General features: G+C 40.9%; 1 protein-coding gene and 1 long non-coding RNA gene across 5 annotated transcripts in view; one reads left to right on the top strand and one right to left on the bottom strand.

Moving 5' to 3' along the window:
* Positions 1-7,847: 7,847 nt before the first annotated feature.
* Positions 7,848-13,121, bottom strand: RAP2C (RAP2C, member of RAS oncogene family). 4 transcript variants are annotated; one of them, XM_077888069.1, is made up of 4 exons: positions 12,966-13,119; positions 10,912-11,405; positions 10,630-10,790; positions 7,848-8,167 (listed from the first exon to the last, which is right to left on the bottom strand). In XM_077888069.1, the coding sequence occupies exons 3-4, from the start codon at positions 10,702-10,704 to the stop codon at positions 7,889-7,891; spliced, it is 354 nt and encodes a 117-aa protein (XP_077744195.1). In that variant the 5' UTR covers positions 10,705-10,790; positions 10,912-11,405; positions 12,966-13,119; the 3' UTR covers positions 7,848-7,888. The 4 variants fall into 4 exon arrangements, with proteins under 4 accessions (XP_077744195.1, XP_077744196.1, XP_077744193.1 ...); XM_077888070.1 differs by having other exon boundaries at positions 10,630-10,775; XM_077888067.1 differs by having other exon boundaries at positions 10,630-11,405; positions 12,966-13,121.
* Positions 11,736-27,324, top strand: part of LOC144307963 (uncharacterized) — a 107,911-nt gene continuing 92,322 nt past the window's right edge. The window contains exon 1 of the long non-coding RNA XR_013374603.1: positions 11,736-12,444. This is a non-coding gene — a long non-coding RNA (uncharacterized LOC144307963). The remainder of the gene's footprint in view (positions 12,445-27,324) is intronic.

Below are 27,324 nucleotides of genomic sequence, written 5' to 3'. Positions count from 1 at the left end.
TATGTTCTGTCTCCCTTTCTGATATTTCCTACCCATTTCTTCTCCCTTCCCTTCTATTCCCTTTCACTATTATTTATATTCCCCAAATGAATGAGACCATATAATGTTTGTCCTTCTCTGATTGACTTATTTCACTCAGCATAATACCCTCCAGTTCCATCCACGTTGAAGCAAATGGTGGATGGATAAAGAAGATGTGGTTTATGTATACAATGGAATATTACTCAGCCATTAGAAACGACAAATACCCACCATTTGCTTCGACGTGGATGGAACTGGAGGGTATTATGCTGAGTGAAAAAAAAATAATGTCTTCATATTTTTGATTGGAAATGGCATTAGAATTAAATGCATCTTAATTATGAGCAAACTTGGCAGTATAGAAAACGTCTTCAAAATGTAGCGTTTGGGGGAAATTTTTAAATACGAAAATGTAATCCAATCAGGTTCTAGCTACTGAGCACCCAGTAAGTACCCAGACCTGGGCTGGATGCTAAGTGATTGGCAGTAGCTCACAGATCCCATTCTGGTCTGTTTTCTTTTGGACATCTTCCCCACCAGATACCTCTCCATGACTGGGATTTCTCAGTCTCCACTCTCAGAGTTGACAGACTTCTGCCCTTCTAATCAATACTAAGGAAAAAAAATCTCTCATTCAGACACAAAATCCTTTAACTGTGCTGGATCACTATAGCTTCTAGTGGAGTGGAATTACATTTGTTTTTTTTTTTAATGTAAAAGACAAAAGTTGTTGAATGAAGCCAGAAACAGACTAAAACAGCAACTATGAAAGAATGCCAAGTGAAACCAATTTAAGATCTAAAGGTTCTACCAATATTTATACGTGCATAATTTTAATTTCATTTGACAGCTACACTTCTATTAGTGTCCAAAGAGCCTGAGAGAACTCTTTATTAGCAGCTATATCATAAAAATGATTACTTTTAAAGAACATCTCTGCTCATTATTGAAATTCTGCCACCTAAAAATGTTAGGAAAAATAGGAGAATTTGCCTCCTTAGAAATGATTATAAAACATTTTTTCCAATTAAAACTAAATCTTTTTTGCATAAAATTGTTAACTAAGACACTGGTTATTTAAGCTCAAGCAAGTCCAGTTTCCTCATCATTAAAATAAAGATAAAAATTCTTTCCTCAAGGATTGTGGTAAATATCACATAAGGTAATGTGTGAAAGTACCTTCCAAAGTACGCAAACGTTGGATATTTCTTATTTTCATTTCTCAACTATGCTATAAATTCTAGAAGACCAGAATTATGTCTTTGATATCCAGACTGAGGTCCTTTATATTTTTTAGCCTCATTTGAATTTTTATACCCATTTGAACACAACAGTATTCAATATATGTGCAATTCAGTGTGACGACTTCTCAGTAATTCAGATTAGACTTCTCTCAATTGATTTGAATTAGTAAGTTTGCTGTAAATTTTAATCCACATTAAAAAAATTGATTATAGAGTTTGGGATTTTCAAATATGCCTCTCTTAAATAGTGAAGACTTGTAATAGATGATGTTTTAGTTCAGGCATTCTCTGAAATCAAATTGAGGAAGCAGTAATTGTTTGTTTTGAGCCAAAATAAGCACTAAGAATACAAACCAGCTTATGAACCATAATCTACACTAAATAAAAGGTGACAGATGCATTATTTCTGACCCTCTAAAAATCTGGTTAACATTTGGTCCATCCACATTTCACAGGATGACAATCCTCCGGTGAAATCAAGAGACATAGATAAATCCTGGGTCTGACTCAACAATATTAATATGAGGCATACCATTAAGCAAAGTATTAATACCAGCTCTTTTTCAGAAGAGTAATAAATTTTGATTCTCTGCAGTAACAAATCCTGAAGCAAAAGCTGTCATTAAGCAAAAAGGACAGTCTCTCTCAAGATTAGAATTTCATAGAACGTAAAATATAAACGTTTTTGTTCCACACTGTGACAGCAACATTCTCTATGTACTGACAACTCTCATTTATTTAAAAAAACATTCCAGAAGCTTTAAAGGCAGCTGGTCAAACTCCGACTTTTTAACTCCCAGGACAGCACATCCAGACAGACTGCAGAAGTATAACTTGCTGCTTTTAAGACAGAACACAAGTGATCCTTGTCCTCAACAATCAAGCTTCCAGTAAGACACCCAACAAATCTCAACTCTGGAAGCTTCTGCTCAAACTCTTGCTTAAGTGGTTTCACTTTTTCTCTATTTTGATTTTGTTAAGAGAGAGTACGTGTACATACACCTCCCCCCTCCCCGACAACAGTCCAAACCTTCTACCCAGGAAATGATGAAATAGGGTCTCCCAAGTAGGGTCAATTGGTACCCGAGAGTACCAAACACAGAACTGAAACAACAAAGATCATTATTTCTGTTAGCATGAAGAAAAGGGAGATTCTTGATTCCAGACTAGCACATTATTTCACGTGGCAAAAGAATGCCTGGGATATTAACAAAGGCTCCTGAAACGCTTAGCAGTTTATGAATGTCTTTTTAGCTTAGCTGAATCTACCATTTCTAAATACAATGGTATTTACTAGCATTCCTTTTAGCAAATATAAATGTGTAACCATAATCAATTTTAATTTTTTTCTAGTTTTAGACATATAATATTCTGGGGATTTAACCAAAGGAATTTTTAAAAAAGATTTATTTATTTATTTATTCGTGAGAGACATGGAGAGAGAGGCAGAGACACAGGCAGAGGGAGAAGCAGGCTCCATGGAGGGAGCCCAATGTGGGACTCGATCCTGAGTCCCAGGATCACGGCCTGAGCCAAAGGCAGACACTCAACCACTGAGCCACCCAGGCGTCCCCCAAAGGAATTTTTAAAAAAATGAATTTCCCTTCACATTCTTTTACTTGGAAATTTTGTATCCAAGTTAAATACTGAAACTATGGCATCAAATCTTTGAATAAAAGTAGAACCAAAAAAAAAAAAAAGTAGAACCATGCTTTAAGGAGACTATGTACCCTAAAAGTTTATGGCAAACCCCGGGTAGAAAAGAAGGGATAAGCTATTTTCTTCTGCCCTATACCTAAAATCTCCATAAACTTAAAATAATGAATTCTGAGATCTCAGGTAGTATGAGCATGTCCACTGATAATAAGCGGAGTATGAGCCCAATGATCGGATTCCAGCCACTAGCTTTGAATGAGATGAGGTAGGGTACTGCGCCCCTCCACTCGAAATCGCTTTTTCTGAATCCGATGTTCCTAAAACTGTAGCTAATCAAAAGAATTTGGGAGTATGTTTTTGGTAGGGTAAGTTTTTCCAACAGCTGACAGGACCTAAATTTTTCTTAGTGATATTATCTTCTGGATTTTCGAATGCCATAGAGAAGTAATCCCACGAGGAGAATCTTTCCTGTAGTATGGCTAGAATACTTCCTCGGTGGCAACTCTCCAACTCTATGATGCAATTTTTGTTAATTCTACTGATGGTTCATTCTAAGCCAGAGAAGTAATGGAGTAAAACTGAATGGCTCATATGCATTTCATTCTGCAATAAAAGCCTAATCTCGAGGTTAAAAGGAAGCAATTAAAGAGGCAACAGATATACTAAGAGTCATTCTAATCACCACACACCTCCACACCCAGAGCAGGTCTAACTAGGCACCTATTCACTCTGAACAGTCCCAGAACATGAACCTTTTGGCAGGGGAGGGTGGTGTCAGTGAAGGTCTTGGAAAATTAGGGTGGCAGAAAGGACCCTCTTATACCCCAGATCCACTGCAGGTCTTTATACTACCCCCAAAGCATGCTGCCCGCTCCTTCCAGGGCTGTCATGCCACAGGCTCTATTTTGGCTCACACCATGTGAACTGGATGACAAATGAGCATTTAAAAGAAGCTATTTTCCCTACTCAAGGTGATATGCAAAATAGGGCAGGAAAAAAAAGTATCTAAACTAACTTCTGCAACAGAATTCCACCCCAGTGTTTCACTAATAGGATTAATATTTAACTTTGGACATGAAAATGCCAGCATTTTAAAGTACACAATGTGATTTAATTTTCATGATTTTCCCTCTTCTGCTTGCTAAATCCTCAGCACATCATATCTAATTAAAAGCAGGGAGACAAAAGATTAAGAACAATTCTGATTCCACGTATTTATTTAAAAAACCCCGAAAATGCTAATCAATTCCACTGTGTTTAGAAATGGTAAGGCCAGCTAGACTAAAATGACATTCATAGATGGTTCAGCCTTTCAGGAGCCTTTGTTAACATCCCAGGCATTCTGCTGCCACGTGAAATGATGTGCTGGTCTTGAATCAAGAATCTCGCTTTTTCTTCAGGCTGACATATATAATGAACTGAGGCTGACATAAATAATGATCTTTGTTCTTTCAATTTGATTGCTGGTGTTTGGTACTCTTATGCACCATTTACTCTCACTGGGAGAACCCATTCCATAATACATGGAAAAAAAGAATAGGATAAAATCCTGCAGGAGACCTTCAAACCGTAGTGAAGAACACCTTTTTTCTGGTTTTCTTTTTTTTTTTTTTAAATAACTTTCATCAATACTGGACTGAGATACAGAAATCTTTGAGAAATCATCTCTTTAAAAATTCTATTTGCCAAAAGGGTATTTATCAAATGGTCACGTTTGAAGGATAACTTCACTGCAATTCCCATCTTCCTTTCAGGGAACCAATAGACTACTAATTAAGGCATATTATTTTTTGGCATTCCCTCTCTTTGGAAATCATCTCTACCCCTCCCCCACCCGTTCAAATCCTACCCATTCTCAAGTGTTACCATTCCCCAATTCCTCTAAATCAGTAGTTCTTAGCCAGGGGTGATTTTGCCCCCTAGGAGCCATTAGGCAAAGTCTGGAGATATTCTTGTTTGTCACAACTATGGGGTGGGGAGAATGCTGCCTGGCACCTATCTAGTGAGTAGGGGCCAAGGACACTGCTAAACATCCTACAATGCACAGGGCAGTCCCCATAACAAAGAGCCCAGAGTATTAAGAAATCTGCTCTAACTGGATGGTAGTCTCTCCTTTCCCTGAATGCCCACAGCACTGTGATTTACTTCTTTTGTAGTATTATGAGATGGTTAACAAAACACCCATCATTCTCAACAACAGTGTACCAAAAGAGCCAATTGTCAATTATTTACACCAATATACAGAGGACTATGATGTAGTTAATAAAAGCAAACCAGGCCTGCAGCGCTGACCTGGGTTTCTATTATACTGCTGCTTCACAGTAAAGTCTTTCAAGGCCCTTGATGGCAGGCTCCTCTGGTCAGTAAGGAAACCTGCCCACGAAAACAGCATGTAAAGAATCTGGGCTTCAAAACTTACACTAAGACTATAGCCAGTGGAAAGGTAAAAGGTAGGGAAACAATCTGGGGAGCCATGCAGATAAACAGGTGTTGGGCAAGAGACCTGTGACCCACATTGAAGGGTGGTAAGAAATGTCAGCGATCAGAAGCAATTCTTAGAGTATTTAAATTTCTCCTTTTGATTAAGAGAAACCAACTTATAACAATCCCAACTGTTCTTCTGACTTATCTGAATGTTATGATTTCTCACTTGGACAAAGGTACTCTTCTATTAAGGACAAATATTTCTCAAATCACCTTTACTTGTCAGAGTTTGATCTTCAGTCTAGATCTGGGACCGACAGACCTTGGATCTCCGTGACTCAAGCTACAGGATTCAGAATCCATCACCTATTTTTTTTTTTTTAGATAAATAGTAAGCAAGCACAGGTACAAACTTTATAGGCCTCAGGTTACAGATTCCCATACGCATCAATTCCATCTTATGTGATGCCAGAAAAGAAAAAGTATAGTGTGCTTTGTTCTAAAAGATCTCCGTCAGGAAATTTCCTTTAATATTTTCAGATATTTGGCTGCTTATTTTAGTCCAATGCTCACACCTTCAGTATGTATTCTGCTTACAACAATGAAAACCAAACAAAAAAAAAAAAAAAAAAGAAAACCAAACAAAAGCCTACACAGGCAACTTGATCTATTATCATAAAAAAATGAGCAGTTGTTGGCATTAATATTTTCTGATTTTTAGTATGTTAACAAAAAACATAGTTGGCTTGAGATATAAAGCAATTCTATTTAATCATTTCCAGTTAACCAAATGGATGAAAATTAATTTAGATCACATAAGCTATAAAATGAAATAAACCTAGAGAGAACTCAGAGTAAGAGACTTAAAAATCACTTTAGAAACTCTCCATCTGCTAATCTGAATTTTATTCAGCTTACTTCCTGTAGCTGTCTACATTAGTGATGGAAAGAAAACTGGGAACATTTTGCGGGAGCTGGTTATTTATAAAGATGACAACACTAAAACATATAGATTTCTGTCATTTGCCCAGTTAAAAGTGTCAGATAAGGAAAGAGAGTGCAACGGTAAAGATGCAATCACCACACACAACTTGTTCAAACTTGAAGTTGGCTTACAATCTAAGAGATTATGGAAACATGAACACAGGACAGGATCACCTACATATGCCTGTTCCTGCTTCAAAAAACTATACTGCAAGTGTGATGCTATCAAATGAACAGATGCTGGAGTGTGATCTGAACAGTGATGCCATAACAGATGTAGCCAGGTATTAGAAAATAAATGTGTTTTCATCATATTCCAGTATGCTAAATAGCTGATGTGTGAAAGCATTTTGAATAAAGCACTGTTGTCATCCTTCATTTTCAAAGGTAACAGTACCTGACAGTATCTGTCTGAAAAGATAAATTAGGGATGGTTACTCTTTTCTTCAGGGAGCACATATAAAGCCAGACCTTTGATTAGGAATCATCACTGCAATCTGAAATGCCTGTTGCCATTTGCAACACTGCCTCCTAGACTTGAGGTCAGTCTTGGCTCAAAACAATCAATTCCAGTCCTGAGATTGTCAGGCTAGTCAGCCATTTGCTGTGGTTTCACAGTCATCCAGGATATTGGTTGTTTTATCTTGTTATGTAAGGGTTACTATCTAAGTGAGACTATCTGTCCAATTATAATCTAGATTAAAAGATCATGATAGGAATAAAAGAATCCCATTTAAAATGCTCAGTAAGTCTTATGTAACCTTGCTTTTTCAAAAACTCATTCATCTGAAAAAACTTATGAAGTTATTCAACTCAATGAAAGGTGTGAAGGTCTTGTTAATGTTCTTAATAACTCCATTATTTATTAAACTGAATAAAACGTTGCCTGGGCTTGGGTGTGTCTCTTCTAACACAACACAGATGATTTTACCAGATTCTCAATTGGACCATATATTCATAATGAAGTCAAGGTAAGCTGTGGCACTACGATTTGTTATTATCAGAGGTCACTTAAATCTCTTAAGTGCAAGGTACAGATGAACTTGATTAAATAATCATCCTATTAAATCAAGCACTTGGGTGATTAGTAAATTGATGATTTCAATTATAGCAGCTCTCTAGCCTGGGACAGAAAAGTGCCGAAAACATAAAACCAATCATCTTCTGAAATTATTATTGGATGTGTGAAATCACTAGAACAGGGAAAAGGTGTATTATCCTTTAACTCACCCCACCCAAAGGAATGTTACCAATGAAGCAGAAAGAGAACAGTTAATTCACTTTTAAAAATATATCTTAGTGATAGGAATACAGGAAATCTCTTACCTTCATTTTGCTTATCTCTATCTTTATTTTCTTCATTGCATGGTGACTATTTTGTGCTAAGGGAAATGTTATTTTAAAAACAAATAAGGAAATTGAAGGTAGCACAATGTGTATTAATATTAACCAGCTTTTTGTCATATTCGATCAAAATCAAAACACTCTTGGACTCATAAGTTTCCACTGACAACTAACCTGCTCGGTATGGCCATGATTGAGGTTTCTTTTTTTTTTTTTTACTGGACAACGCAAGTTGTACAACACTGATCTTGCTTCTCGGGTAGGGATGAATAGTTCATTTGCCTGACGATCTCAGCAAAAAGTTCATCCACCATTGATTTACTTTTTGCCGATGTTTCCATGAAAGGGCAGCCCCATTCTTGAGCCAGAGCTCTGCCTTCTGAAGACATAACCTCTCTTTCTGGTTCCAGATCCACTTTATTTCCCACTAGGATCAGTGGGACTTTTTCATATCTCTTCACTCTGACAATCTGATCTCTCATGGGCTTGATATCCTATTCAAACAATCACAAAGAGAAAATAAAATTATGCTGTCTGTATGACCATAACAGAAGTATTACAATATCACAAGAAGTCATCCCTCAGGGATTACAGAAAGCTGACTCCAAAATAAAACCATATACCTAAATGGAGAAAATAAACATTTTTCTCCACTGAAGTAGGAGCTTGATAATTTCCACAGATCCCACCTGCTGGGTTTCTGTCAAGAATATAAAATGTAGGCTGCACACACCAACCTTAGGACTCATACTTCTTTCCCCTAGTCTGTCCTGATTTTAAAAGTTCCCAAATATGAATTCATTTGTACATAAGGATGTTTAGGTATTGCCTTAAACCTGCCAGCTTGTCAGCACTCCTGAAAACACCTGTTATCCTGCCACAGGCTTGTGGCATCTAGGCATTCCTAGCCATTTAGCAAGAGTGCCTGAGAGAAAGTGTTTCAGGTGGCAACAAAAACACCGGGTCATGCCTAGAAGGCCAATTCAAAACAGATTTATACACTTAAACATTTCATTTTAAATATAATGGTAGGCCTTCATCCCAGTAAAATCAAACACCTTTTAAGGTATTTTAGTGTATTTTAATACACTAGAAACCAAATTAACGGTGAGCAGCTCCTGGGAGGGACAAATACACCTAGGAGGAGTCTGGGCAGGGAGAAAGTCATACTTCTTTTTGCCTAGTTAGATTTTACAACTTGAATTTTCTCCCCAAGTGTATTATTTTTTCTAATTACAACTGATAAAAAGAGCCTTGCTGATTCTCAGGTAGCATCAACTTTAGTGGCGGGGGGTGGGGTGGGGTGGGGAGTATTGATTTAAGGCAGTTTTATAGATTTAATACTAACTTCACAATATTTTTAATTTTCTATGACTTAAAAGGTTTGACTTAAATATCAAACGTGTTTAATTTGAATAGTTAACAGTAAATGGAATATTCACTTGTGGGAAGGAGGAAAAGCAGAGGACTGTGAATATGTATGAAAACACCATTTGATGTTCGCAACGATTTTGTCTGCTCATGTTATCAATTTGGTCTTCTAGGTTAAGCTTTTTTCCCCGTGTCCTTACTGAAACACAAGTTCAAATGAGAAACCAAATTTATGATAGTCGGGCTTGAAAGAGTTTGTCTCTGTTGAAATAATGTCAGTTTTTCACTTCGTATTTATGCCTAAAACAGCAGCATATATAATGGAAATCATATAAAAAATCCTTCAAAAGACTTCTAGCCTCAAGAGAGTCAGCTAATAGAATAACAAATCTCTTGAGGATCCTTTAGAAAGAAAATGCCTGTCAAATAGCACCTTTGATACTTTGGTACTTTCTGGGGGGGAAATGCTGTTATGATACTACTATTGCTTTGGAATTCAAACCCACACAAACTGTACTTTGGTTTGGTCACTATACTCATTTCTTTAAAGGAAAAAAAAATCGTGAAGTAGCTATATGTGGTTACTGGAAAACTTCACTAGAGTACTGTAATTTGAATACGAAGTGGAATTAGCACATTGTATTTGGTAAAGCACTTAATGTCTCTTAAGCAACATTAAGCTCATACCTTTAAATGCAGAAAAACTATCCATTTCCTAAATCAATGGAGGTCAATACAATGGGTCAATATGAGGTTATTTATTTTCAAGGAATAAATAGCAACATTTACTGCATCTCTTAAAATAATGTTAAACCTTCGGTCTGCCTCCCAGTGAAGGACAGGACAGATTTTTCAGAAGAAATTGGACCACCTCCAGCTTGGCCACCCAGCCAGGGTTAGAAATTTGCACTTGTCCGGTGTTCTCTGATCCACATATTTTGTTTAAATATAGTCAGTGTTATCAGAAACAACTTGGATCAACTGCAGAAGAGGAGAGTCACGGTAGCTTTCTATAGGCTATTAATTCTAGGTAATAATCTTTTCAGTTAGTAACTTTCCTTCACACACCCCAAGGTGAGTAAAATGCCTAGAAGGCAGGTGTTGAGTTCTTCATCTTGTAACGCTAAGATTTATGAATCTGGATGAGAGAACAGAGGAAGAGGTGGGGAAAGCAGACCCAGAGGAGTTACAGATACCGGGCTCCAAATAATTTTCTCTCCAAAGTTTTCTATTTACCTGAGGTTATCTGTTAAATGTTGTTCTGGTTAAGTACCTTGATCAATACTTGTTGAATCGAACAAGCAATTTCAGAAGGTTCTATTCCAGGCTAAACATACACAGGCTGCCCTATTTCTTTCTCAATTTGACGCAAAAATAACTTTGAAATATTTGTTGACGGTTGTTACTGCAGACTCTCTATAGAAAAAACCCGATACTTTTCCCTGCCAGAAGTAACCTCAAAAATGCGCCATGTCTAACTTTCTGAAGCAAAACATAGTGATTAACACACAGTTCAAGCTCACCAGAAGTAAATGTGGGATCACCACACCCCCTTCTAACAAATTACAAGACTCGGTTTGGTTACCTGGAAGGACTGTTGATTAACCAGGCTATAAACCAGGATGAAACCTTGGCCGTTTTTGATGTAGAGATCTCTCATGGAGGCAAACTGCTCAGTTCCTGCGGTGTCCAGAATTTCCAGCACGGAGGGGGAAGAGTCCACTTCGATCTCTTTGCGGTAGAAATCTTCAATGGTGGGGTCATATTTCTCAATGAAAGTCCCGGTGACAAACTGCACAGTAAGGGCAGATTTGCCAACCCCTCCGCTCCCTAACACCACTACCTTGTATTCCCTCATGAGTCTCACCTTCAGCAACTTCTACCACAGGGAGGGAAAAGAACACCCCGCTAGCCACGGCGGCTCGGGGAGGCGGAAGGTGGGCGGAAATCTGCGAACTGGGGAGGAGAGTGCGGAGCGGCCGAGGGCCCAACGGGGGAAGAAGAGGAAGTTAAAAGGAGGGGGAGGGGAAAGAGCCAAGTGTCGGGTGGGTGGGGATGGGATGGTGATGCCCTTCCTATAGGAACTGAAGCCCAGGCAGGGGGCGTGGGGAGGAGGGCAAGCACCGAGAGGCGGGGTGGGGAGACGCGCCGCGCCCCTGAGGGAAGCGGTGGGGGCCGCGCAACGGGGGCCCCCGCGGCCAGGGTTGGCCCGGCACCCCTCCCCCCGCCCTTCACACAAAGGGGCCCAGGGACCCCGCTTCCTGCTCGCGCCGCCGAGCCAGCCCAGGCCTGTGGGCTCGGCTCCAGTCACTGCCGCCCGGGCGGGTCTCTGGGCCGCGGCTCCCGCGGGCGTCGTCCGGCCTGTGGGGAAGGGGGTGAGGGGGCGCGTTACCGCCGGGCCCCCGACCGCCGCCCGCCTTCCTCGCTCCGCACCCCCCTCCTCCCCGCCAGCTCCTGCCCGGACCCGGACCCGGCTGCCTCCGCCAGCGCCGCCACTTACCCCGCCGTCCGCACCCGCCCGGCCGGCTCCGTCACGCCAAGGCCATGGCCAGCGGCCGGCTCCTCGGTCTCACCGCCGCCCCAGCGCCGCTGCTCGCGGAGAGGAAAGGGGCGGGGGCCGTCCGGTGGCGGCGGCTGCCACTCTGGGCTTAGCCACCTCTTTTTTTTCCTCACCCCCCCCCCCCCAGCACACACCCGGAAGGGTTTCCCTGACACACTGGCTGAGGTGCCCCAGTTCCCCGAGACTGGCCGGGATCACTTCCGGTGGGGAAAGTCCCACCTCTCCGGGGCGAGCCGGGTGGCTCTGGGGCCGCGCCCTGCCGAGTGAGGCGGCAGGGGACGGTCTCGGTTCGCGGCCGCGGCCTTGGCAAAGGGCCTCTCAGAGAACCTCCGGCGGCCTTCCCTTTCCTGCCCGCAACCCCAGCCGCTGACAGTCGCATCCCAAAGGCGCCAAACCCCTTGGCGTCTCCGCGGCTCGCAGCCAGAGGACTTGCACCGCCGGCTGGCGAGTGCTTGGACGGCGGGTTACCATCCGGCCCCCGGGAGAGCGCCCAACATCCCGGCTCGAGAAGGCGCAAGGAAAATAAAGCAGCCAAGAAAGTTCATTCTCATAGCTCGTGTTTCGAACACTTGATGTTTCTCTAGAAACGCGTGCAAACTACCCTTCGACTGCACTACCGCTCTTAATCCATTTGTGATGTGTCTTACTTGGCCATGCCTGACAAATAATTAAATACAGTACTTTTATCATCTAGCAAATTGGCTCGACTCCACCAGCAAATGACAAAGTCACTCCTTCCCTTCTTATCACAAGACTCAAAAACGACAGGAATAGAAACACTTTATCTGACAATAACTCAGCTTTGCCATTTTTGATTGTAACCACTACACGGCGGGAAAGGTAAGCAATACTCAGGGGAGAGTTGATTGGAAATTGTTTAGGCCTACGAGACTAATTGCTTTTAATCTTTCATTATCTGCCCGCAGAGCAGTTCCCGCAGCTGGCTCTTCCCCGATAAAGTCTGTTTCAATGGTCATCCTTCATAGTCCTTGAAATGCAAGAGGAAAGGACTGCTGTTAAACACTAAGTTTCTATTTTTAGATAAATTTATTACTTCTTAAATATCTTTCCCTCTGCTAACTTTCTATTTGTAAACTTTGTGTCAGATCCACAGAGCCCCAATGCTCGATTATATTTTAGGCATGTCACCCCCTTTTTGATTCAAGCATGTACCCAGGAACCTGAGAGACCGGTCGCCTTAAATTGATTCCAAATTCTCTTACTTGCAAGCCCTCACAGCCAGGCTGGATGAAAAGAGATTTATTACCAAACCCAAACTGGTAGACATTAGAAAACAGGCAAATCCCGGTAGTTTGAAGTCCCACTGTGTCTTTCCCTGAGCACTCCCCAATGTCACTTACAGTGTCCAGAGGACAGTTTACTTCAATTTCTCCTCGGCTCGGGGCTGCTGCAATCTGTCCAGCGGAGTCCCCAGCTCTGGCTCCAGCTGGCCTGAGTCCCGCCTGATATCTGAGGCACTGCCCTCTGCTGGAAGAGGTTGGTCTATGAGTTTTGAGTCTCCCCATAGGTCACTGCTCCTTCCACACGTGCTTTTGCCTGATTTGGAGCTCTGCTGCCCATCTCCCTGTCTAGCTGTCTCCAGACTGTCTGGTGGGATCTATACCCTGCACCAACTCTGCTTGAACCTGAGTCTGGAAATCCTCTTCTGATCCAGCAATCACTGTTGAGAAATAGTACCCAACCTCTGCCTTATTACTAAACTGTCACAACAGGGAGCTCCTCTTTTTGAGGTTGTCCCAACTGTTGGCAAGTCTCATATCTCTGATTGTGTTGGCCAAACTGTTTTGGACACAGTTCTTTGTTTCTCCACACAGTGAAACGTGCTCCTCCCCTCAGTACAGAGTCCTACAGGGTCACTCATCAGCTACAGAGTTGACATGTGTCACACTCAATCTGAAGCTCCCTCTAAACTTTCTTGGGAACGAGCTTCATTCCAGCAGCAGTTAGGAAAGCAAACAATTGGAAGTAGCTTAAAATGCCCTTCAGTAGACAATTCTAAAATAATTGTGTGTGTGTGTGTACATTTGCAAAATGGATACAATGCAGCTATTTATTTAAAAGAAGAAAGATCTGTAAGTGCTGATATGAAAAGATGGTCAGGACATGTGATAAGGCTGAAAGAGAGCAAGATACTGAACAAATACATAGTTGCTTCCATCAAGGTAAAATATGTGGGAAAGTGCAATATATAGTTGCGTGTCCATTAACACCTGAAACAAGTCATGAAGTATCCATGAGAAGTATTATGAAAGGATTTTCATTTCTCCACAACTTTTTCATTTTTCAACAATGATCAGGTGTTATTGGGGGGAAGAGGGAATAAATACCATTTCATGATATTTTTAAAGGAAAAAGAAGAAATTTGTTAATCACCACTTCCTCAAAAAACAATATCCTGACTGTCTGGGGATCAGTGGACAAGTCTGCCCAATTTAAACTCCCTCCTGCTGCCTGTTCTATCCTCCCCAAACATCTCTATACTTAGAAAAGTATTTTCACATACATTATCTCATTAGACTCCAGTTGTTCACCAGTTTACTTTTATTAGCCAATGAGAGTTAAAAACCCAATTAGAAGAGCACAGCCAGGCAGTTGAGTGCCAAGGTCTCTGAACCAAGGCAGGCATTTATGCGGCCACTTGCCTACCTCCTTAGCTGTGGCACCATGAGCAAGTGATTTCACCAGTCCAAGGCTCTAGCTTCTCATCTGTAAAATGAAGCTAACCATTTCATGTGAAAATACAATGAAGTAGTATATGTAAGATGCTTAGTTCAGTTCCTTGGTCATGACCAATCCTCAATAAATGCTGTCTCTTTGGTTTTTATTTAAAAGACTTGGTAAAGTGTTACTTAAAAAATATCAGTGGACATAGAGAGGAAAACAAAACTTTAAAAGCCCAAATATCTCCCAATGGCACAAAAATAATAACCGAGTTACTCTTTCCAAAGATATTTATTGTTAAAACCTTCTTGTATTTCAGGGGGAAAACAGTATTCATGTGCTAGCATTTTTATCAACCCATCTTCTATATGTATTTTTAAAAATTATTTTATTTTTTGTTTTTTAAAAGATTTTATTTATTCATAAAAGACAGAGAGAGAGAGAGAGAGGCAGAGACACAGACAGAGGGAGAAGCAGGCTATATGCAGGGCACCGGATGTGGGACTCGATGTGGGACTGGATCCCGGGACTTCAGGATCATGCCCTGGGGCAAAGGCAGGCACTAGACCACTGAGCCACCCAGGGATCCCCTAAAAGTTATTTTAAAAGACATCTTACTATACACATCATTCTGCACCTTGCTTTTTTTTTTCACTTACTATATCTTGGTGATGGAAATCATTGAAACAAAAGGGTACTTGCATTTAAAATTCTCTGGTCAATATTGTGAAATTGTCCTTCAGAAACATCATACCAATTCACATTCCTACCGACACTGCATGTGGTTTTTTTGTAACCTCACCCTAGGTATTACTAGTTTTAGTCTTTTAGAGATACTGTTACTCACTTTAGGGTATTTTCAGGAATAACAAATGCAGGGTAGTATGATAGAAGGAATTTGGGCTTCAGAATCAGTCTTAACATTCTCCTTTGCAAGCTAGATCTTCATTCCCTCGTTTAGTAAAGTTGGACACGATGGCGGTAACTAGCTCATAAGGCTCCTTGGAAGAATAAATGAGACAGCCCATTCAAAGCACTTAGCCTTCCAAACACTAACTGCTTCATAAATGTAAAATGCTCACATAACAACTTTCCACTCCCAAGGCTCAAGGATGGGGGAGGGTCACTTCTCCAGATAGTATGCCCTTGAGATTCAGAACTTCTGTTGTAATTCTGTATCAGCCTCCACTAGAAAATAACTGCAGCTCAGGCAATCAGTTTTAAGAACACAGCTGACTTTCTACCATAGTGAAGAAATCTTAGGGTATAAACTATACGCAGAATATGTAAGTTACAGGTACCTAATCCTGTTTTGTGCAAATGGCTCAGCACAAGTGGTAAGTGTGAAAGTTTGCTTAAGGCACTAGTTGTCCCTTTCCAGTTGCTACCTCCTTCAGTTGCAAGCCCTGGAGCCATAAACTGTTCTGGATCATTTTCCCTCACTTCCACCCTCCCAAGGGAGCCCTCTCACCTTCCAGGTCCTGGGAAGAAACCCAAGCCCCATGATATTGGTGTCCCAGGCGCTTCCCACTCCTTGGCTTGAACTTGCCTTTGGATTAACAGAGCCTGAGTTAGTAGTGTCCTAGGTCTTTGCCTGCAAAAGTCTTCGTCAGGGCATTTCCTCTTACTTCATTGCTTTAGATGGGCCTCTCAATAAACACTGCTCTGGGTCCTTCCCAGCTCCTTCTAACCTCTGAGATCCCAATTTCCCTTGTCAGATTCTGCCTCCAGCTGCACCAGCTGCTGGTTCTGCAAATCAGTCTCCCCAGGTACACAGAACAAATTTTATGACTTTATTATCCTTTTCTCATTATAAAAAAAGTTTTTCGCAAAAAAAAACTCTTAAAAAAAAAGGTGAAATACTACTACCCAAAGGAAATTGCCATAAAATTTTAGTTCCTTTCACTGTGTTTTTCTCTGAGAGTGAAATTTTTTTTTAACTGAGAACGTGGTGATATAATTTTGTGTAATGAAACTTCATGCCTGCATAAAGTATTAAAAATACTCAGGTACCTCTCAGCTTCAGTAGACCTTCTTCCCCATAGCTCTAGCTTTCCTACAACCCCAACTAAGATTTAATCACATTCAACCTTGTCCACCCGGAATCCTTCATCCAACCAATGGGATTTTGTGGGAAGGGCTGCTTACCACAGAACCCACTTCCCCAGCCTGACCTGGCAAATGCTCTTTTAGGGGCACAAAATTCTTATTTTCCTGATGTGGCAGCTGAGAAAGTTCTCTCTCTAGGAGCTCAGGGGCCTATTAAGTAAGAGTGTAACATACCAATCTGAACCCCTTTATCATTCTCCCTATTTCATCTTTCCTTTCAAATATAGTCATTAGGAAAGCATTTTGTAATCTATTAAGAACCAAATAAATTTAAGGAATTAGTATAAATAATAACCATAATATTTTTCTTGTTTATATGTGCATGTTTATGGGCAATTTAAATCCATTGTATAAACCTATTCTTAATTTATATGCATTTGAAGGTAACCTGGAAGTGTTGGTACCGTACAGGTGGCTGGGGCCCTAACCAGCTCCCCGCCCCCAGAGTTTCTGTTTCTGGAGCAGGGCCCATAATTTGCATTTCTAAGTTCCCAGATGCTGCTGCTGCTGCTCCAAGAACCCTACCTTAAGCACCACTGTTCTAAAAAGTGGTAGGATGTTATATTTGGGCCTTCCATGCTCAATATTAATCCACTCATTCAAGTATTCATTCAGTCAATGCACATTGATTAAATTCCTACTCTGTGCCAAACACTTTGCCAGATAGTGGGAATAGAAAGATGGATAAGACACAGTGCCCATAGGAGTTCATGACCTTTTGAAGAACACATACAATTAATTCAATATTTACACTACAATGTGACAAGTGTCATGATAGAGATATGGCCATAGTGCTCTGGGAGACCCAGAAAGGGTGTCAGGAAATGTCTTTTTGAGGAGGTGGTTGGGCTGTAGGTGAAGACGTCAGAGGGGTCAGTAGGGGCCAGAGCCAGATGAAGAAAAGCCTTATGCAGTAAGCTGAGGGGCTTGACCTTTCCCCTGAAGGCTGTGGGAAGTCATGGAGGGTGATTTCACAGAGGTCAGGCAATACTACAATGGGCAGAAGTAGGGGATTTGGCACCCAGGCCCAGGTTCGAATATTGGCCGCACCTCCTGTATGACCTGGGAAAAGTTACTCAGTCTTCTCTCAGCCTCCTTTTGGTCACATGTAAAGGGGGAAATAGCATCTGTCTTATTTAGGTGTTGCAAAGATCAAGAAAAAGTATCTTAATTCCTGGCATATGGTAAGTATTTAATAATGGGTGATTATGGTCAGAATTGAACTTTAGAAAGCTAAAGACATGAAAGACCTGCTTCTCGGATTATTACTGTTCGTTTGAAACTACCAGGCTAGTTCAAATATCAAGGCCATATTTGATGTAGTGGCAAGTGGGATGATTTCATGGTGTACTGATAATGATTTATGGATGACAGACTGTTTGAGAGGCATCGTGATTTACACACATCATTTTAATTCTTGCAATAACCATAAGAGTTAAGTACTGTTATCATCCCCGATTTTACAGTGAAGGGAGTAAGGCTCAGAGCAGTTAGGTAACTTATACAAAGTCGCACAGCTTATCAGGGGCAGAGTTTGAAGTCAGACGCAGGTCAGTCTGACCCCAGAACCTGCGGTATATTCACCAAATTTTTTCACAGCAAGCAGTTCTGTTTTTCTGGAGTGTAAAGCAGTGATGGGCTGTAAGACAATGTCAAAGATTTTGGGCTTTATTCTCACATTCTCTAATCTTGAGCAAGTCTGGTTGTTCCTACCTATTTCATATCCTCTCTGAGAACATGCCTCCGTGACCCACCAGGGATCGTTTGACCTTGGGTCTGTGGTACTTGCTGTTGAAACTGAGGTGGTCACAATCACTTTCCAAAATGCCTTGGAGCATTTACAACAGGGAACCTCCTTCTCTTGCAACTGGGACCATATTTAACTCCATGGGAGGAAGTAAGGGGTAAGCTGAATTATTTTTTAATACTGTTATTACAAATAGCAGTTATTACTTATTGAGTGCTTGTTATATGTCAGGAAGTTAGTGGAATACTTCAATCCTCACAGCAACCCACAGCAAGTATTGTTATCATCATCTCTAGTGAAGGGTGAGGAAACTAGGCTCAGAAAGGTAAGTAACTTACCTAAGGCTAGCAGATGCAGATTCAAGCAGAGAACTGGTATGTTCATCTTAACAAACATTACATTTTTAATTTCTTACTTGGCCTCTGTAGCTCTAGTACTTCCACATACAAATGTAATCCTCTTGAATGCTTCCACTGCCTACATGATTTATTACCACACAATACTTCAAACTCTATTTTTAATGATGTGTATGCAAATATTCCTGCTTTCTCAAAATTATTGCAGGCCATTGGAGATCATTCTTTGGCCATTATCAAAAAGATAAAAAGTGACACGTGTTGCCATGGATGTGGAGAAAAGGGAACCCTAGTGCACTGCTGGTGGGAATGCAAACTGGTGCAGCCACTGTGGAACATAGTATGGAGGTACCTCAAAAAATTTAAAATAGAAGTACCAATTGATTCAGCAATCCCACTTCTGGATTTATATCCAAAGGAAATTAAGTCACTGTACTGAAGACATATCTGCACCCCCATGGTCACTGCAACATTATTTACAATAGCCAAGACACAGAAATATATATATATATATATATATATATATATATATATATATGTAAAATATTCAGCCGTTAAAAAAAGGAAATCCTGCCATTTTTAAAGGTTTTATTTATTTATTCATGAGAGACACAGAGAGAGGCAGAGACATAGGCAGAGGGAGAAGCAGGCTTCCTGTGGGGAGCCAGATGCAGAACTCGATCCCGGGACTCCGGGAACATGCCCTGAGCCAAAGACAAATGCTCAACTGCTGAGCCACCCAGGTGCCCCTAATCCTGCCATTTATGACAACATGGCTGAAACTAGAGGACGTTATGCTAAGTGAAATAAATCAGAGAAAGACCAATATGGTATGGTCTCACTTCGATGTGGAACCTGAAGAAACAAGAACCCAAACCGATAGAAATAGAGAATAGATTGGTAGTTGGCAGGGGCAGGGGGTAGGGGAAAATGGGCAGAGGTGGTCAGAGAGTACAAACTTCCAGGTAGAAGATGAATAAATTCTGGGGATGTGATGTACAACATAATGACTATAGTTAACAATACTGTATTGTATCCACGGAAGTTGCTAAGAGAGTAGGTCTTAAAAGTTCTCACCACACACATACACATGCACATGCACACACATGCACAAATAAGGTAAATATATGAGGTGAGGGATGCATTGCCTTATCATGGTAATCATTTCACAAAAGACATATGTATGAAATCGTCACATTGTACACTTTACACTTACACAATGTTATATGTCAATTGCATCTCAAAAAAGCTAGGAAAAAAGTCATTCTCCTCCATTTACTAATTTGTTCTTCTTTATAAATAATTTAAAATAATTATAAAATAATTTAAAATAATTATAAGCCAGGCTAAATTTTAGATATTTCATATAGAGGCTTAATGTGAAATTGAAGATTCTTCCAAAGTTGTAAAGTATGATTATGAGAACATTATAGACTCCAGTCCCATCTGATTCAGCTTCCAAGGGTAATTTATCCTAAGTCTTCACAACTTAAAGAAAGTGATATTCTGAGCTACTTGGGCTTCCATGTGTTCTCAGGAATTCCCCCAGCAGGTAACCAAAATTGAGGCTAGAAATAGATTGCCTTAAAATTGAATTCTCAGTCATTTAAAAGGACTGGTGTTTTAATCCTTGAAAAGGCTGATATATAAATATGAGAAGTACAAGGGCACCTGGCTGGCTCAGTTGGTGGAGCATGTCTCTTGATCTCAGGGTTTTGAGTTCAAGCCCCAGGTCGGTATAGAGATTATGTAAGAATAAAATCTTAAAAAATGTGAGAAATAATATGAAAAATTAATGTAAATGTAGATATTGTTTTCTAAAACAGATCATTGTTATTGTCTGCTTCGAATTTGTGGCAATGCATAAACCCTGTTAATTTTCTTATCTGGAGTAGCTAGCTGAATATGCTGAGTACTGACACTAGGTGGCAGCAAGAGATTAAGCTAGAAACATCCCCTTTTTTGTTCTTTTTCTTTATTTTCAAAGTTTTTATAATAATAAAAATAAAATCTGCTTCCTGGACTAAAATGAAGAAGACACAACACACTTCCTTGTTGCTGGGACAGTGCCAGTGGGTGAGAGGCCAGGTTGCTGCTGCTCAAAATGGGCACCTTAGGGAGATCACCAACGCTCAATTTTGAGTGGTAGACTGACCTCCAGCTTTGAATGGTCTGGAATTCTGTTTTGTGTCACCTGGAATGCTGAGGGATTAGAAGTTTGAAGGTGAGGTTTGAGAGGTGAACCCCCTCCTGTGAACCATTTCCTGAAAGTCTGAATAATCATTTTACAGAGAGAAATCTAATTTTCAAGTGGATGACAGCACTTGGGCTAATTAACTCAGTGAATGCTCTTCCCACATGGACAAGATAAACAAAATTAACTCAAAGGATCACTTAGAGAGCCGAGGGAGTTGGCTGATCATAAGGGCATCTCAAAATTACCGTGTTTGATATTCAGCATATGCTTGTGTGTTTTTTAGTGCAATGTCTATACCCAACGTGGGGCTCTGACTCATGAGCCAGCCAGGCACCCATCCTTGTTGTTTCTTTTAATCTCTAGAACTTCCCTTCTTGGGACGCCCGTGTAGCTCAGGGGTTGAGCATCTGCCTTCAGCTCAGGGCAAGATCCTGGGTCTGGGGATTGAGTCCCACGTTGGGCTCCCTGTGAGGAGCTGCTTCTCCCTCTGCCTATGTCTCTGTATCTCTCTATGTCTTTCATGAATAAGTAAATAAAATCTTTAAAAAAAAGTGAACTTCCCTTCTTGTATTTTCTATTTTTTTTACTTTAAAAAAATTTTTTTTGTAATAATAAATTTATTTTTTATTGGTGTTCAATTTGCCAACATATAGAATAACACCCAGTGCTCATCCCGCCAAGTGCTCCCCTCAGTGCCCGCCACCAGTCACCCTCCCCACCCCGCCCTCCTCCCCTTCCACCACCCCTAGTTCGTTTCCCAGAGTTAGGAGTCTTCCATGTTCTGTCTCCCTTACTGATATTTCCTACCCATTTCTTCTCCCTTCCCCTCTATTCCTTTTCACTATTATTTATATTCCCCAAATGAATGAGACCATATAATGTTTGTCCTCTGATTGACTTATTTCACTCAGCATAATACCCTCCAGTTCCATCCATGTCGAAGCAAATGGTGGGTATTTGTCATTTCTAATGGCTGAGTAATATTCCATTGTATACATAGACCACATTTTCTTTATCCATTCATCTTTTGATGGACACCGAGGCTCCTTCCACAGTTTGGCTATTGTGGACATTGCTGCTAGAAACATCAGGGTGCAGGTGTCCCGGCGTTTCATTGCATCTGTATCTTTGGGGTAAATCCCCAGCAGTGCAATTGCTGGGTCATAGGGCAGGTCTATTTTTAATTCTTTGAGGAACCTCCACACAGTTTTCCAGAGTGGCTGCACCATTTCACATTCCCACCAACAGTACAAGAGGGTTCCCTTTTCTCCGCATCCTCTCCAACATTTGTAGTTTCCTGCCTTGTTAATTTTCCCCATTCTCACTGGTGTGAGGTGGTATCTCATTGTGGTTTTGATTTCTATTTCCCTGATGGCAAGTGATGCAGAGCATTTTCTCATGTGCTGTTGGCCATGTCTATGTCTTCCTTTGTGAGATTTCTGTTCATGTCTTTTGCCCATTTCATGATTGGATTCTTTGTTTCTTTGGTGTTGAGTTTAAGAAGTTCTTTATAGATCTTGGAAACTAGCCCTTTATCTGATAGGTCATTTGCAAATATCTTCTCCCATTCTGTAGGTTGCCTTTTAGTTTTGTTGACTGTATCCTTTGCTGTGCAAAAGCTTCTTATCTTGATGAAGTCCCAATAGTTCATTTTTGCTTTTGTTTCTTTTGCCTTCATGGATGTATCTTGCAAGAAGTTACTGTGGCCGAGTTCAAAAAGGGTGTTGCCTGTGTTCTCCTCTAGGATTTTGATGGAATCTTGTCTCACATTTAGATCTTTCATCCATTTTGAGTTTATCTTTGTGTATGGTGAAAGAGAGTGGTCTACTTTCATTCTTCTGCATGTGGCTGTCCAATTTTCCCAGCACCATTTATTTTTTTTCCCCAGCACCATTTATTGAAGAGACTGTCTTTCTTCCAGTGGATAGTCTTTCCTCCTTTGTCGAATATTAGTTGACCATAAAGTTGAGGGTCCACTTCTGGATTCTCTATTCTGTTCCATTGATCTATGTGTCTGTTTTTTGTGCTAGTACCACACTGTCTTGATGACCACAGCTTTGTAGTACAACCTGAAATCTGGCATTGTGATGCCCCCAGCTATGGTTTTCTTTTTTAATATTCCCTTGGCTATTTGGGGTCTTTTCTGATTCCACAGAAATCCCCTTCTTGTGTTTTCTAGCACAGTAAATGGTACCACGACCCACCAGTTATTAAAAATGGAACTTTGGGGATCCCTGGGTGGCGCAGCGATTTGGCGCCTGCCTTTGGCCCAGGGCGCGATCCTGGAGACCCGGGATCGAATCCCACATCGGGCTCCCAGTGCATGGAACCTGCTTCTCCCTCTGTCTGTGTCTCTGCCTCTCTCTCTCTCTCTCTCTGTGACTATCATAAATAAATAAAAAAAAATGGAACTTTGGATATTCTCAACTCTTTCTTTATCTTAGCTTCCCCTAACCAAACAATTACCGTCCTACCAATTCTACTTCCTTAATTATTTCTTACGTTTGTCCCATTTTATGTTTGCTTTAGTGTGTGGAGAGGTTGGAGAAACACTTGTGTGACATCTCATTCCTAAACTTTGTAATAGCCTCCAAAATGATTTATAAGCTTGTAATCCCTCATTCACTCTTCTACCAGTGTCATGAAGCAAGTCTGTTTGTTTTTTATTAAAGATTTTATTTATTTATTCATAAGAGACTCAGAGAGAGGCAGAGACACAGGCAGAGGGAGAAGCAGTCTCCATGCAGGGAGCCCGATGTGAGATTCCATCCAGGGACTCCAGGATCACGTGCTGAGCCGAAGGCAGACGCTTAACCGCTGAGCCACCCAGGCATCCCGAAGCAAGTCTGTTTGAAGCAATGCTGACAACATCTTTCTGCTGATTGCAGTGACTCCCTATCAAGACAAAGTACAAACTCACATGCAGAGAAGATAAGGTCTTCTATAATCTTGTCCCTGCCATGGTTGCATTTCCCTGATGACTAATGATGTTGAACATGTTTCCATGTATGTGCATATTGGCCATTTGTATATCTTCTTTGGAGAAATGCCTATTTTGATCCTTTTCCCATTTCAAAATTGGGTTATTGGTCTTTTTCTTGTTGAGTTGTAAGAGTTCTTTATATATTCTAGACACAAGTGTCTTAACAGACATATGATTGGCAAATACAATCTCTCATTCTCTGGGTTGTCTTTCAGTTTCTTGATAGTGTCTTCTGAAGCACAAAAGTTTTTAAGTTTGACTAAGTTCAATTTATCTACTTCTTTTTTAGTGGCTTGTGCTTTTGGTGTTGTATCTAGAGGTCTTTGCCAAATCCACTGTCATGAAGATTTACCCTACATTTCCTCCTAAGAGTTTTTCTTTATGTTTAGGTCTTAGATTGAGGTCTTTGATCCATTTTGAGTTAATTTGTAGATATAGTATGAGGTAAGGGTCCAATTTCATTCTTTTGCATGTGGCTAACTGCCACATGGCACCTTCAGATGAGAGAAATGATTATTCAGAGTCTGAAATCTTGGAACAAAGAGAGGCCTGAAAGGGCCTCCACCGGCAGGCGTCACCGAGAAGTGCAGGTGCCAAGGTGAAGCCCTGAGAGAGTTCAGGTCGGCTCTCAGTTTTATTACCTAGAATGTAAAGTACGTGGAAACAAGGGAGGAAAAACAACTCAAGAAACCAATCACGTGAGGGGCAAGAGGGGACTGTGGATGTGACTTGCTGAACAGGACTCAGAGGAGCCTTAACTAGGGGGTTGTGGAGGATGGGAGAGCTGATCTCCACAGGCCTGGCTGTCTGTTCATCACCATTGCTGTCTTCAGGACGGACCGACTGCAGGAGTAATTGGCTTTTGACACATGGATAAAGCTGTTGCCATTTATGCGTGGCCCTGTTCTTATTGTTTCTTTTACCTGCTGAGGTCTTGCTCTCCCACAGCTGGCTGGTTGTTCCAGCACCTTATGTTGAAAAGCCTAAGACATGATTCTAATGGTCTGTTTGCTGGAAGAGGTATGACACAGTCCATACTCCAGTGGTTCCAGATTATGGTCCCCAGAGCACTAGCATTGATATCACCTGGGAACTTGTTAGAAATGCAGTCTCAGGGGCACCTGGGTGGCTCAGTGATTGAGCATCTGCCTTCGGCTCAGGGCATGATCCTGGGGTCCAGGGATCCAGTCCCTGCAGGGAGCCTGTTTCTCCCTCTGCTTCTCCCTCTGCCTGTGTCTGTGCCTCTCTCTCTCTCTCTCTCATGAATAAATAAATAAAATAAAATAAAATAAAATAAAATAAAATAAATAAAAATAAAATATCAGAAAGGGAGACAGAACGTAAAGACTGCTAACTCTGGGAAACGAACTAGGGGTGGTAGAAGGAATATCAGAAAGGGAGACAGAACGTAAAGACTGCTAACTCTGGGAAACGAACTAGGGGTGGTAGAAGGGGAGGAGGGCGGGGGGTGGGAGTGAATGGGTGACGGGCACTGGGGGTTATTCTGTATGTTAGTAAATTGAACACCAATAAAAAATAAATTAAAAAAAAAGAAAAAAAAAGGAAACTAATGAAAAAAATAAAATAAAATAATAAAATAAAATAAAATAAAATAAAATAAAATAAAATAAAATAAAAAAGAAATGCAGTCTCAGGTCCCATCAAAGACCTACCAAGCCAGAAATTCAGTGGTTGGGCCCAGCCATCTGTGATTGAATAAGCCCACTGGGGGACTCCGAAGCAAGATCTGGTTTGAGGACCAAGGCAAGTCAAATCAACTGATGAAGCACATGTACTTTGTGGGCATCTGTTGTATGGATTATCTCCCTTTCCTCCTTCCACCTGGTCAGGCCACCAGATTCTGTTGATTCTTCTTCGTGAATATTTCCTGTATCCATTTGTCACTACTTCTTCCCATTCTCAGTCTCATCATCTTAGTTCAGGTCTTAATCACTTCACACTACAACTACCTCTCCTCCTCTAATATTGTCTCTTCTGGGTCAACCCAAAATTCCTAGAATACTGTTCTGAAAAACTACTTTGTAGACATCAGTCAGCGCCCCACTCAAACATAACAGTGATGATGCATTGTTGCCTCCAAGATGAAGTACATACAGATTCTTCAATTGGGCATTCAATGATCTCCTTAATTTGACTCAAAAGTGACTTTATTATTATTTTTTTTTGTATATATTTTTTGTTGGAGTTCCATTTGCCAACATATAGTATAACACTCAGTGCTCATCCTGTCAAGAGCCCTCCTCAGTGCCTGTCACCCAGTCACCCCATCCCCCTGCCATCCTCCCCTTCCACTACCCCTTGTTTGTTCCCAGAGTTAGGAGTTTCTTTTTTTTTTTTTTTTTTATTGGTGTTCAATTTACTAACATACAGAATAACACCCAGTGCCCGTCACCCATTCACTCCCACCCCCCGCCCTCCTCCCCTTCTACCACCCCTAGTTCGTTTCCCAGAGTTAGCAGTCTTTACGTTCTGTCTCCCTTTCTGATATTTCCCACACATTTCTTCTCCCTTCCCTTATTTTCCCTTTCACTATTATTTATATTCCCCAAATGAATGAGAACATATAATGTTTGTCCTTCTCCGACTGACTTACTTCACTCAGCATAATACCCTCCAGTTCCATCCACGTTGAAGCAAATGGTGGGTATTTGTCATTTCTAATAGCTGAGTAATATTCCATTGTATACATAAACCACATCTTCTTTATCCATTCATCTTTCGTTGGACACCGAGGCTCCTTCCACAGTTTGGCTATCGTGGCCATTGCTGCTAGAAACATCGGGGTGCAGGTGTCCCGGCGTTTCATTGCATTTGTATCTTTGGGGTAAATCCCCAACAGTGCAATTGCTGGGTCGTAGGGCAGGTCTATTTTTAACTGTTTGAGGAACCTCCACACAGTTTTCCAGAGTGGCTGCACCAGTTCACAGTCCCACCAACAGTGTAAGAGGGTTCCCTTTTCTCCGCATCCTCTCCAACATTTGTTGTTTCCTGCCTTGTTAATTTTCCCCATTCTCACTGGTGTGAGGTGGTATCTCATTGTAGTTTTCATTTGTATTTCCCTGATGGCAAGTGATGCAGAGCATTTTCTCATATGCATGTTGGCCATGTCTATGTCTTCCTCTGTGAGATTTCTCTTCATGTCTTTTGCCCATTTCATGATTGGATTGTTTGTTTCTTTGGTGTTGAGTTTAATAAGTTCTTTATAGATCTTGGAAACTAGCCCTTTATCTGATATGTCATTTGCAAATATATTCTCCCATTCTGTAGGTTGTCTTTTAGTTTTGTTGACTGTATCCTTTGCTGTGCAAAAGCTTCTTATCTTGATGAAGTCCCAATAGTTCATTTTTGCTTTTGTTTCTTTTGCCTTCGTGGATGTATCTTGCAAGAAGTTACTATGGCCGAGTTCAAAAAGGGTGTTGCCTGTGTTCTTCTCTAGGATTTTGATGGAATCTTGTCTCACATTTAGATCTTTCATCCATTTTGAGTTTATCTTTGTGTATGGTGAAAGAGAGTGGTCTAGTTTCATTCTTCTGCATGTGGATGTCCAATTTTCCCAGCACCATTTATTGAAGAGACTGTCTTTCTTCCAATGGATAGTCTTTCCTCCTTTATCGAATATTAGTTG

The sequence above is a fragment of the Canis aureus genome, chromosome X (assembly GCF_053574225.1).
Source record: "Canis aureus isolate CA01 chromosome X, VMU_Caureus_v.1.0, whole genome shotgun sequence".
Lineage (NCBI taxonomy): Eukaryota > Metazoa > Chordata > Mammalia > Carnivora > Canidae > Canis > Canis aureus.
The sequence above is the reverse complement of the archived record's forward strand: the minus strand, read 5'-3'. Positions and strand labels throughout refer to the sequence as shown.

Coding starts and splice junctions, on each gene's coding strand:
- RAP2C (XM_077888067.1), bottom strand. CDS start 10,902: ATGAGGGAATACAAGGTAGTGGTGTTAGGGAGCGGAGGGGTTGGCAAA. Junction 8,168..10,629: donor TTAATCAACAGTCCTTCCAG/GTAACCAAACCG, acceptor TTGTTTGAATAG/GATATCAAGCCCATGAGAGA.